Source organism: Podarcis bocagei, assembly GCF_964188305.1.
Source record: "Podarcis bocagei genome assembly, chromosome: 4".
NCBI classification, from domain to species: Eukaryota; Metazoa; Chordata; class Lepidosauria; order Squamata; family Lacertidae; genus Podarcis; species Podarcis bocagei.
The window spans coordinates 66,741,113-66,754,572 of NC_138128.1; the positions used below are offsets into that span (position 1 = coordinate 66,741,113).

At 40.0% G+C, this 13,460-nt stretch overlaps 1 protein-coding gene across 3 annotated transcripts in view; it reads right to left on the reverse strand.

Annotated features, from left to right (window-relative positions):
• Positions 1 to 1,003: 1,003 nt before the first annotated feature.
• The window catches only part of TBC1D12 (TBC1 domain family member 12), a 47,072-nt gene continuing 34,615 nt past the window's right edge, over positions 1,004 to 13,460 (reverse strand). For 2 of the 3 annotated variants that reach the window (XM_081189607.1, XM_081189605.1), the window contains 8 exons: positions 13,122 to 13,228; positions 12,050 to 12,130; positions 9,994 to 10,088; positions 7,330 to 7,401; positions 5,659 to 5,787; positions 4,942 to 5,051; positions 3,880 to 4,138; positions 1,004 to 2,679 (listed from right to left, as the gene is read on the reverse strand). In XM_081189607.1, the coding sequence (XP_081045733.1) occupies positions 2,611 to 2,679; positions 3,880 to 4,138; positions 4,942 to 5,051; positions 5,659 to 5,787; positions 7,330 to 7,401; positions 9,994 to 10,088; positions 12,050 to 12,130; positions 13,122 to 13,228 (922 nt within the window). In that variant the 3' untranslated portion in view covers positions 1,004 to 2,610. Of the gene's footprint in view, positions 2,680 to 3,879; positions 4,139 to 4,941; positions 5,052 to 5,658; positions 5,788 to 7,329; positions 7,402 to 9,993; positions 10,089 to 12,049; positions 12,131 to 13,121; positions 13,229 to 13,460 lie in introns of those variants that run through there. The other variant, XM_081189606.1, reaches the window with a different exon arrangement.

Consider the following 13,460-nt stretch of genomic DNA (forward strand, 5'->3'; position numbering starts at 1 on the left):
TCTGCTCAGGTACCTATCACTGTTTTAAGCCTCAGCCTGCTTCAAGGGAGTCTGTGGCCTAAGTTTTCACAAGAACACTGCTTTGGAATTAATTCACAAGTCTTACACCTATCAGACCTGGCTCGTCTCATGCAAGTCACTCGTGCAATGGGTGTACTTATCAAAGAACTTATCTCTCGGAATGCTGACCTCAGTTCTGGCTCCAAAGGCATTTGCTGCAGTCCCCACAGCAGCAAAAGGGCCTTTCAACAGAACCACTCCATTTACATAAAACATAATAGAAAATCTATGAAGAAATGCTTTCATTGCATACCCCATGTCTTCCACACTGAGGCTTGCCTTATTCAAGAACCCCAAATCATGGTGCCAGCATTCTCAGTGTATCCCTTGTCAAGGCATCCAGACTCTGATAACCATGGGATAAAAAAACACAGAAATCAGTATTCTTTCTTAGTCTGTGTGAGGAATCCTGAAAAAATCTGTTCATTTGTAATGATGCTATACATCTATCCTGATTTTTAAAAATTATACTTTACATTTGGTGCTGTAGGCAGCTGCCTTAGGTTTGTACCAAACTACCACATTTAGGAACTAAATGGGACAGGTATTTGCATATGAAATAGGGATGGGTAAAAAAAACCCCTACGGTTTATGTCTGAGCTCTGCTTCTCTGGGTTCTGCTTCTCTGCCAAGACATTCCCTGGCACAGGGCAGCTGCTTAGCCACTCTGTTTAAGAAAAAATTGTTTTGCACAGACTTGTTCCAAACTGAGTTAATGTTTGTGAGAAGGATTGTAATTCCCTGTGAGGTTTCAACCAATCATAACCTTTTACCGAGAACTCTATTTGTAGACTTTAAAATGTCACCCCTTAGAATCCCAGCTTTCATTATAGATGGGGTCATGATGTCTGAAATATAAATCTGTAGAAGCTGCTGAAGATTCAGAAGTTTTCAATATAGCTTTGTATCTGAGCGGGAGAATTAAATGAAGAGACATCACTCATTCTGCTTACAAGTTTTATTTACATAGGAATAGTTACTAGTGGTCTTGAATGAAGGCAAAATACCTTCTATTTACAATTTATATACATGTGTATACTTGAAAAGTAAGAAAACTGTACAAGAGAACCCAAACAGAGGACATACACGGGAACCAAGTAAGTAAATACATAAGAAAAGAAAGACATTTTAACTTCAAATTGTATGTTGTAAGTAATATAAAGTGTAGTTTTAAATCTGATAACGATACATAAATATTCCAACATACTGTAACCCAAATCTTTAAAACCGGTTCTGCAACTTCTTTTAACACTTGACAGCTGAAGTAGTCTCTCTTTTCTTTCAATTTTTTAATGCAATGATAAATTTCCACTTCATTTCCACGTACAGGGAACAGGTACAAAAAAAAATCATAATGCATTTTTATTTACATTAATACTATCAAAATGGATTTAGAAAGAACAAGCATTAGCTGCTCAGAGTTTAAGAGGTATCCTTTCCATCTCCCTCCAGTTCAAATGTCATTTTTAAAATGTTTTGGAGTGTGAAGGAAGTTTAAGAGCTTCCATAGATCACATTTACAGTACAGTGCTGATGTTAGATGTGACTGACAGTATGGATTTAGGGTATTAATTATTGTACACACTGCAATTCAAAACTATTCCATTTTGCATTTAAGTGAGAAAGGTTTTAATATACAGGGACTCAAACTTTCACATTAACATTGCTTAAAATGTGCAAAAGCATTTGTCACTAGCTTATTAATTATACTAGTGTTTATCATCAAGTATAAGTCACTTTGATTTAAAAAATAAATCAAGAACTGATCTGATTTTCGTGGAATAGGAATCCAATTTTTCTGTAATGTAAGCAAGCTACCTACCAAGTACTTCAGGAAGCAAAATTCCAGAAACCCATCAGTTGCTTATACAAGCACACAGTTAAAATAGTTCTCTTAACCACTGCCATCTTTAGGCCAAAAGACTTTTTACCCATGACTTTGCGGCAAAACTTGACGCAGCATACTCTGTTCCACCTTACGTACATTCATTTAACCAAAGAGTGAAGCTGCAGTTTAAAAGGAGTTTAGCAAGACATATATAAAGCCTCCTATTATCTGGCATGTATACCAAAGCAAAAAAACTTATTTGGTCCTAAGAATTTCACTGGTTAATTTTGGAGGTATTTGTACCAAAATGTTTGGTTCAGGTAGCAGTTTTTGGGCCTTACTTTTTAAACGCCTGCTTTCCTCCCAAAAGTGCCTTTGTGATCATCATAAAAAAGGTATCCCTAAAAATTTAAAGTACCAACAAAAGTTATTACAAATTTTTATTGCATTCAACTTTAAATATTAAATATGCATTAGCCACTTTCTCAGTTTCATAAGTTTTTATTGTTTTGCTTCCTGTGAAAAGGGCTCCTCCCACAAAAAGCTCTTTAATACTGGCAACAGGGTGAACATTTCATCAAATTCCACCACTGTACTCAGTCAAATACTGTCTCTTCCTTAGGTCTTCCCAAGCTGTTTCTTCTTAGTGGTTTTCATTGATAAGATGTTTAGAATCCTTTAACAAGCAAGTGGTTTCTTTATTATTTCCAATAAACTTGAAATTAACTTTTTAGTGCTGGACTATGGTTCTTGTCTCCTTCTTTGCTATCCTTCATTAATGATGCAAACACCTGCAAATTGATTTTTAGGTAAGTGTTAAAAATCAGACACTATTCAATCTCTCATTAACTTTTATCAATACTGATACCTCATTGCAGGTTCGTTGCATCCATCATTATCACTGAAGATTATTTCATTCCCATTCCATGTCTTTCCCCCCCGAGTAACCGAATATGCAAAGTATCAATCCCCAAGTGATTAGTAGAAAATAGGGAATGAAAAAGCACCATGACTCTTGAAAATGGTCTGCCTTAGAATCACATGAAGCCCTTCTTTCTGCTCTCCAGTCAACAAGGGTTATCCACAATTTAAAACAACACAGCTAATTTTCCATTTTAGCCTACAGAAGGGTTTAATATGGAAAGATACACTGTTCATTTTACACCACCTGCTCTTTTGGGACTCTTGTAGAGCAGGAGGCACACAAAGAAGGGCCTTAGATGATGATTGTGGCGTCAAGAATTTACAACAGAAATATTGCTGCACACTGTAGCTGTGTAGTAGTTTGCCATAGGGTTAAAATATAAATGCTTTGAGTTTAAGGAAGTGTAGCTAAAGGTATTTCCCATTTAATAAGAGTTCAGTACACCACCCATGAAGTAGCAGAACACTGCAGGGGCCTTGAATGGTTTCTCTCATCATGACAGCATGCCCCACCCCCTCCTGAAAATGACAGGTAGGCAAGTTGTACTGCCTCCCCATGCAGACACAGCACATCTTGCAGGAACACACCAGGGCCCTCATGAGACCTTCCCAGAACCTGCTAAGCAAGGTGGGAGATTTTTAAGCCCTCTACCTTGCTTACCAGCCTCTGGTAAGACCCCGCAAGGATCCTGAGCTCATGCGTGGGGGGCAAGGCCTACTCAGCACGCCAGCTTTGGACAGATAGAGGTTGGGAGGGGTCCTGTTCCAGGGGCATTCCTGATTTTATGTGATTTTGCCTTTGCAAACAGAACCCCAGAGCCTATTCCCCATGTAAGCTGTGTGCTTACTGTATTTCTGCTGATGGTTTAATATTATTTTATGTGTGTATGGAGAGAGAGAGAGAGAGAGAGAGAGAGAGAGAGAGAGAGAGAGAGAAAGTATGTTCATATATTTTAATTGTTTACTGTGTTTATTCTCGCTAAGCTGTCCTAGGCAACATGTTTTTGAGGGCAGAAAATCAACAGTTAACGTGACCCAATTCATTTATAATAAAAATGAACACTTACCTGAGCCCATTTTTTGTTACTATTCTGCATCTGAATAGATGTAATACAAGTAAAGAGCTTCTCCGACGTGATGTCTTCAGGTAGCTTTGTTAGAAACTGTGCTATATGAATGAAGTCCATCTGCAGGAGGATATCTTCATATAGCCGAAGAATTCCTAATCCAGTTCTGAACAAAAATTCTTCTCCGTCTCTACAAAAGACATCCCAGACGCGACAGGCCAGATCAAGGGGTAGTGACTTGCTGTACAGGGTGAAGATCCTGAGGGGTGGGGTTTTTTTTTTTGGAAATCAGAAGTATCAGGAACATGAGGACAAACTACATGCCATCAATTTTGTGCTGTGAACTTTGAGCTCCTTCACTGTCAGTGGTATTTTATTTAGGTAAATGTAAAGGGACCCCTGACCGTTAGGTCCAGTCATGGCTGACTCTGGGGTTGCGACGCTCATCTCGCTTTATTGGCCAAGGGAGCTGGCGTACAGCTTCCAGGTCATGTGACCAGCATGACTAAGCCGCTTCTGGCAAACTAGAGCAGTGCATGGAAACGCCGTTTACCTTCCTGCCAGAGCGGTACCTATTTATCTACTTGCACTTTGACGTGCTTTCGAACTGCTAGGTTGGCAGGAGGGTATTTTATTTAGAAGTCCATTAATACTTTGGATCTGGGAAAGACACACCGATAGGTATCCCAGTCACACAAGCTGACTCTGCAAATTTTCCCTGATCTCCCCCCTCCCAATCCACTGCAGTCCCCCGTACCAAGCTTTTCCTGGCGGAGGGAGAATGGTACAAGAAGCTGCAAGAGAGAAGGAGGGGTGGGAAAGCTATACTGCATGAGCAGACATTCACTTGTGTAAGTTTGTTTAGACACCGACAATCACAGCTAGATGGGAATTGTGTTCCCAACTTGCCCCAACAACTGCTCACCCCGCCCCCCTCAACCACACAGAATGGAGAAATTTCTACAGAGTGCCCATTATCTGTATTATCAAACTTCAGCTGCAAGTTTATCCATTTAACACAGAAAGCAAAACAGAACCTATTCAATCAATCTTCCAACTTACCAGTCTATCAAGTATATGTCAGGGGTAAGTTTGTAGGATTTAAAATGGTGAAACAATTTGGGGAGGTTTTCCTCAAAAAATACTTCAAATGCTGCAAAGTACTTCAGCATCTGTAAAGAAAAAAAGAGAAAAAACTAATAAAAGTCTGGGGGGGGGCGCACGGGGTGCCATAACTAATGAAGCCTTCAAGGAAGCTATACCCCTGTCTACAGGACATATTCTGCTGGTTTTAGTGAAGAAAATGCAGCGTACATCATTTAAATAGTAAAACTTCCAGTGCAGTTGCTATGACAACTGTAGTATCTACTTCTTCAGCAACAAATTTAGCCAACTACACTTACAGTGTAGACAACAGAAAAATGAGCTAGTCACTTTTTCATTGCTATCTTTCCATCCTGGCAAAAGCAAGAAATTGGCTGTAGGGTAGTCATTAGCCCATTGTTTCCAGAAAATGAATTATAGGAGAGGAAGCTACAAGAACAGAATTCTGAAAAGGGGTGGTAAATTTTAACAAAAGAAATAGTTGCCGATTTCATTCCAGAGACACAAGTACCCCTGCTAGTGGCAAGTATGAATGCAAAGCACTGTTCTGTAGGAAAGCAGAAATTCTACTGGGTGTAGACTGACACCCATTTCCTGCCTGTTAAAAAGATTCTAGTTGTCACAAAATGGTTTAAGTGAAATAGTAAGTTACGAGACACTGGAAATTGTATATACCATGCTGTGATCCACACGGAAAAAGGCCAATTGGCATGGCTTGTTCAGGAGGTTTGCAAAGGCAATGAACGCATCTGCCTCTTCCAGATTGAGAATAAGGACTGCAGCAATGAAGGACATTCCCTGGACCTTCAAAAAACAAAAGCAGTGAAAGTGCATTAAGTAACCTGTCTCATTTTTATATTAAGGTAGTGATCTGTAAGCTACAGTATTAGTAAAGGCTAGAACGTAACCAAATTTATTTACAGTTTTGACAAAAAAAAATGCTAACTTGTTACAGAAATGCTAAATTCAGTACTTAATGAGTTATCATTCAAATGCTCAAGGCAGTAACGTGATTAGGGCAACTTAGACCTGCTTCAATCACTGAAGTTTCCACTCATGGATGTATGGGTAGAGTCTACAGCATCCTGGGGTAAGGCTGCTAATGTATTTTTTAATAGCTTCAGTAGGAAGAATTGGCAGGTGGTTACCAGACAAATATAAGGTGGTAAAGCCAACACATGAATCATCTACATTCAGGGATTTTCTCCCCTTGCTTTTCTAGGAGCTAATGCCATAGGGAAGGAACATCTATAGTAGAATCTGGTGCACAATTACTGGGAAGTCCCAATCACATGTCAACAGGATTTACAGACTCATCTCTGCAGGCTACAGTTGAGCCATTACCTCTAGACCAGGGCTGGGAAACATTTTCAGCTCCAGGACAGATTCGTAGCTTCCCCATCCACAACAGGCTACATCACTATGTCAGGTAACATCAAAGGGGCTTGTCATCAGTACCAAGCAGCTAACTGGTACCGGAGGAGAGAGCTGCTTTGCCCATTTGCTGGTGCAGTTTGAATCCAAACCACATCTGCAAACAGACATTCATTCTCTATGTACCAGCAAAGCTGTCCACACAGTTGGTCAGTAGAGGGAAAACATCCCTTTGCTGATGCAGTTTGAATTTAAACCATAACTGTAAACATACAACTTCAAAGCGCCAATCAGCTAAGCAATGCTATCAACAATATCTCCTTGTCAAAGAGATACTGGAAGTGTACTTCAAGCTCCCAGTTGTTCCTTCACTGCGACACCACATCTGATGTCAGGTGTGGGGCAGGCGGGCGTGTACTGAGGAACATGATCCTGTGAGCCAGAGTAGGACCCCTGCCAGATCCAATTAGGCTCATTGGCTGGTGGTATCCCACCACTCCTCTAAATGCAACAGAGCAATTGGATTATCTATAAAACTATCACCCATACATGAAGTTGCGGGCAGGATTTGAAATATAAGCAATGGATTATTAAAATAATTAATGGTATCGGGTTTAGATAATAAAAACATATGTGTTTTAAAACAGCTAATAAAAAGAAGTAATAAAATAAACACCAGGAAAGGAGGGGTAGGGAGTCAAAAAGAAGTTATGTATGTATGTATTAAAAAAACTATCGTAAGTGTTTTGCAGTATCTATGGAGACATTATATGTGTGTGTGTGTGTGTGTGTGCGCGCGCGCGCGCGCACGCGCAAATATGAGAGACAGACAAACCTCTTCTACTGGTGCTACACAGGCAAGCTAAATTGAGATAGTTTACTCAGCAAAAACTATTCCTTTAAACATCAAGCTAATATTTGTATGAAACGTCATTATAATGTGAAGAATGGCAATGTTGTAAGGATACTTACATATCCTACATCTGGTCTGTAACATGTATATGCTCCCAGGACACTGTGCAAAAGATCATGATAAGGGCCACCCTGAAGTGAAAACAACGGAAAAAGAAACGTATATGTTAACATTTATTTTGTTTTTCTAGCTTTATTTTGAATTCAGAAGACTATTTCCACTGGGTCACAATATATTCAATCTATACAAAGTTAGGCATGCCCAGAAGCTTGGCTATATATGTGTGACAGCAGCACTGAATTTCCTACAAGTCCATTTGTTTCTGACTGCATGGAGCTGTAACAGCTCCAAAAGACTAAAAAAAACCTCCACCTATTACCTATGAACACATGTGCAAGCGAGTGCACACTTTCTCCATTCTATTGTACTACCTCCAAGCAAACAAGGGACAGTGAGCTAAAGTGTCAACACTTAGGAACGCTGGCGGTCACCCCAGAGCGTGAACTTGGTTATTAGTATCCCAGTTCCAAACTGTACAGACAAAGTGCATTGTTTTCTCCTAATGTTCTCTGGACTATACGTACTGCCAAGAGCTGTTTCAGTGCTGACAAAATGTAACTCTGAATTCACAACACTTGTGATCCAGCAAGCGTTTTTAGATGCGGAGAAAGCCTTGCATACAACAAATTGTGTATTTTCTTCCACCACTATCATCCTGTCCCAGATTGTGAAAAAGTAATTTCAGACAGATTCTTGGTTGTTAATAGTTTCCTCCTCCTCCTTTTTTAGTGGAGACATTAGGTCAGAGGTCACCAACATGTTGCCCACTGATACAGTGTGCCCACCTGTACCTCCTACAGTACCCACAATGTGTCTCAGTAACTATCCACTCAAATATCCATGAGACACTGTTTGCTCTTCCTGCTCAGCTCCTGCTTGCACTGACTCAGCTTCCCCTAAACTGAACACACTCCCTTAAACATGTCTACATTTCCCTGGATGCCAGGATTTGACACATACCCTCTCATCCGTTCTGAATAGAGATACAAATAGCTTCTCGTAAGCAACTGCAGCAGTGGTTGATATTTGCATCCCCCCCCCCCCCGATGAGGTGGCTGATGAGGGGGGCCTGACAGCACCACATTGAGGGCCTGTCCTTTCTTCTGCGCTTTTAAATGTGGCAGCCATTATGCCAAACCCCCGACAGCAGCCACTGCAGCTCAGAAAGGTTGGCGACGCTGCATTAGGTTATCATATAAATGAAAATTACAGAAACGTTTTTGCAATTTAGTAGCAGCAGGGGTGAGGTTAACTAAACATAACAGAAAGCCTCACACCTGAACATTTGTTATTTCATCATTTAGTAACTCATATTGGAGCTGAAAATTAACTTTCGGGTTTGCAGGCTGTTCATTTAGGAATGCAAACTGGCTAATCAAATAAAGAAGGGAAACTATCTAGACACAAAGTTTCAGGTGAGGCTTGAGCAAGGCCTCTGCAATAGACTAACTCTGCAATAGACAGCTCTCTGGGGGTTTTTTATTCTGTCTAGTTGGAATGCACTTTCGGTTTCACCAGGAACAAAAGAGGAAGACCACTCAAGTCTCTTGAGTAAACAGATCCTATTTTAACTCTGGGGATTAAAAGCTTCTTTGGGTCAAGGGACCTGCTATTTTGCTTGTTACACTGTAACAGCATACACAGAGATGGAACTATATAAACAACTTTGTATAGGGGCTTCTTCTTACATGGCATTATAGACTGGAATGCCAATACCAAAATTCCAAGTCCACAAATGTTAAAAGGGGCAGGCACTATCGTTTTTCTATTAAAACATATGCAGAGGTCTGACATATATTCAAAAAGGGAGGCGGGTGAGTATATTTTTTCCCTTATACTACACCATTCGTTTAGTTATTTGATATACTATCAAACAGTTCTCTGAAATCTGTTTTGTAAGTATAGTAAGATGCCATTTTTTCATGATTTTAAAAAGCCAAACACTTAACACTTGCAGATTTGTACGCTTGTACTTCTGCCAGAATATTGTTATTTGAACAGTCGTGGAACTGGCTTACCTTCCCAGCTGGCAGTGGTGAGCAAGCATAAAGTCTAGCTGACCAGGTGATCTTTTGTTTGCAGTTATGCCCCACCCCCCAGAAACAATGGCTTAAGCCCCGTAAGACCTGCTATGTTTGCTCAGTGAATGAAGGCAACAAGGTTTGCAAGCTGCTTTTACATTCTATTGCTTTAGTTGGACACATCAATCAACCTCTCCCCAAACCCCAGCACTCGCTAGCCTGGAAAATGAATTTTAGCTTGCTTACTATAGCTGCTTTGTTCCCTCCCACACTCCACCCTTGCAAGCACGTAAAGCAAGTCAAAGATCTAACTATTCGACTGCAGGGAAACAGATGCATAGACAGAACATTTGCTAACCTGGTCAGATAAAACACTCCCTCTAAGTACCATGCCAAGAAGATGAAGTTATAGAGTTAATACCTGATACACAAGTGCCTTTTCAAATTATTTTTGAGTCACACTACGATTAATGTAGCATGGAATTCTTCAGCTGCATGAATCCATGGCAGAAAATTCCATTTTTTTAAAAAACAACCTTTCATTGACAGATTTTTATTTTTTTTAAAGAAAATCAGCCACAGCGGGGGAAATGACCTCATGTTTAACATGTTTGTATCTGAAGAAAGTCAAAAACATTTTACCTTCTGAAAAATATAGAGGGATGGAAATGTGCGGGATATATCCAATTTTATTAGCTCCAAACTAGCCTCCCGATCAGCAACTGATACTCCAGCATCTACAGAGATTAAAGCATGCAGATTTTTATATATGTATATGTCTGTAGAGTTATTTATACAGTAACGTAAGACTATGGCCCTCTTCTACGTAGTCTGACTATTACTTCCAATCAGAAATTAAGAAAATACTAACTTAATTTAAAGAAAGCAGGAAAAGGTGTATAGAACAACTATTTCATTCAACTATCATTTTAACCTATGAGTCGTGTCTGGTATACCACTGCAAAAATAAAAAAGGGTTTTAAGAGGTGATTTTAAAAATGGTTTAACTCAAGCAGGCACAGATGTGTTGCCACAGTCCTCCCATTTTGTCCCCTCACCTCCATTTTGTCTCAGAATTTCCATCCTATAGTTGGCAAGGGCTCGGCAACCCAGGACAAGGATGTCAGACTATCTGGACTGTGCACTACTCTCTCTTGACCTGGGAAAGAGAGTTCCTAACTCTAAATGTCCAGGAGCTACAGACTTCTTGGACTTGCCAAGTCAAAAGCAACTGCATCTTAAATTTGGACAATACCCTGCTACTCATTAAACTGGCAATACAAAGATCCCCATGCCCTTTTGACACAATGGAACCACACCATTCATTCCCTGTTTCAGAAAACAGCCAAAGCATATCCACCCTTTTTGTTCCTCTGGAAAACACCTTTCAACAGACTTCCTGTTTCAATTTTACAAAACTAATTGTTTTTAGAATTCTGGGGAAAGGATATCTCCTGAGAGCAGCCCTGCAAGCAGACACAGTGCCCAACTCATTCTGGGTTAGTAAAAGCTTTACTGCGCAGTAAAAAGCTCTACTGTGTCCTGTATTTTTACTTTACTCCACGAAGGATCCTTCTCACCAGTCCTTCTTCTGTGATAGGGAAAAAACCTCACTTTCATTAATTCTCTTCCTCCCTTTCTGCCTGGTTTTTTTGCTTGCTTCTTCTTCCTCTCTCTCTAATCCTTGCTCTGCCTCTACCTTCTCCCTTCAACTAGAACACAGTTGTGCAATTTGGGCTTGTGGCCACTTGTCCTATTCTTTCTCCATCCTTTCTCAGTAGCCTTCAGCACTTGACTTGTGATTTGGGCATTATCATCATTTATTTTAAAACTCCCCTTTTCAGGGTTACATCCTGAAGTCTCAGTTGTTTTCCACTCCTTATGGAGTGTTCCACTATTCAAGCCAAAGACCTAAGTTACCCAGTTTGTGCTCCTGTTTATTCTGAAAGCATGGTAGTTTCTAGGCCAGCTCTTCCAGGCTGACAGCAGCCTGCTCTCCAGCACAAAGAGCTGGGGCCCAAACAGCAAAGAGACTCTTCAGCACAACACTATATTCCCTCATCCATCTATTGTTCCTGAAGGGCTTATTCCCCAAACATGAAATCAGGTTTCAGACCTCTTTAGAGACATACTGTACTTCCCAAGCAAGCATGCTAAGATATCATCACGTCATCTGTTTATATTGGAAAAGGGCTACTCCCTCACCCCTCTAATTTTGTACTGCTCATAAGGTTGGATCACAAAAGACCAGACTTACTCTGAACTGATATTGCCAGTTCTGTTTGATAAATTGGTATCCTCCCTACAAAACCTACTTTTATTAAGCTCTTCCAGCTTCAGGATTTATGGCAAATCCACTGGATCATAACAGTATAATATTCTCTGAAGGAAACCCTCATTTCAACAAGCAGACAATTTTAAGGTATCTGCTTCTGTGTTTGAATCGCCAAACAAAGAGATGAACAAATTCAGAAATCTGTTTGGGATTCAACTTGCTCAGAACTATACCACATCAAACTGTAGATGTTAGCTGACGATAATGTTAGCTTTCTATGTGCAAGTATCAAACGTTTGATCCTACAATGAATGATCTAGTCCCAAAAAGCCTGTGCTATATTTCTGAATGTGTCATTTGGCTAATCGTGTGCATTCTATTTGGAAGAATGTAAAAGCAGTAACGGGTATCGTTGTAACCTACCTTCTGCATCATTCTCAGCACCCATCTCCCCAAAACTCTTCCATCGTTCCTTGGCTCTAGATAAGAAGATTTCATAGAGTTCTGCAAAACAGACAGCAAAATGGAGCCAAAGGGCAAATTTACAGATAAGAACTATACAATTTTCACAGTAATCCTGTTTTTTATTATATGCATTTTAGTTATAAAAACCAGGGAGGGAAATCATAGTGTGTAATATCCAGCCACTGACTCGGGACAGCTTCCCTGAATTTAGTTTTAGCTTCTGACATGAACAAGCCTTTTGGCTGCTTGTATATCCCCCGTTGCGCACACAAACAAACCACTAGGTACTCCATTAACAAAATTTAACCAACTTCAAACCATGGCTTCATATTCCAGAACTGTTGAACATATATTCCTAGTTAAGATTAACCAGGAAACAATTGTTAATGGAAACTCATGTAAAAGGGCTTCATGCTCAGCTAAAATGCCCCTTCGTGTATCTGGGTATTAATCCAAGACGTGATTGTCCAAACAAGTACACAGAGATCTAGGAATGCTCCATACAAAGATCTGTGAACTGTTAGAATCTTTACGTTGTTCCAGTTCTTAAACCAGCTATACTGATCTTTCTTGAAAGAGATGAAACTGAAACATGCTAAAATCTACTAACCAAGTGATCTCTTCCTAAAAAGAGTGAGTCTTCTTGCATATTAAAAACAGTCTCTTGAACTAAAATATTTAGTCAAGTCCCATTATTTAAAGGCTGTCTCCTCCCCCACCCAACAAAACCATTAACAAGCTCTAGCTTTTTGAAAAGTATTTGACAGCTAGAAAAAGTTGTCCCTTTCATTCTCATCTTTAAATGGCTTCAATTTAAAACTGGTATTGGGAGACTGTGCCAGTTTACCTCTCCTGGGTGAAGCAAAATAAGATACACTTTTGAACTTCTGTGGCATAAATTAATCTCTTCTAAAAGCAACTTCTTTCTGTATCAATAAAAGCTATTACAAACTCAGTGGAAGAAATGTTGGGTTATTTCTTGAGACCACCATCCTACTGAGATAAGAGTTTGCATGTTTAGAACACATACCAGGAGTAATATTCAGTTCATTTCCTACAGCAAGACTCCACACTTTCCCACGAACACTTGGAGGCAACCCTTGCCACCACAATTCTCGAACTCTCCTTGTAGAACGCCTAAAAAAAGAGAAGATGGGGGGGGGGGGTTTGGTAAGTACAGGTAATTTAGCTGCCATTCCTGGCATTTCCAGGTTGCCCCAGAAGCAAAGAACATCAGCAAGCTTTGGCTCCATATAGTGGAAAGTCAAGTGTTTTCCCTTATGGAAGCCAGATCACCTGAGAGGGCTATTGACACAGCTTTATCCCATTTAAGCCAACAGTGCCTTATGGTTTCTCCTAGATGCCACAC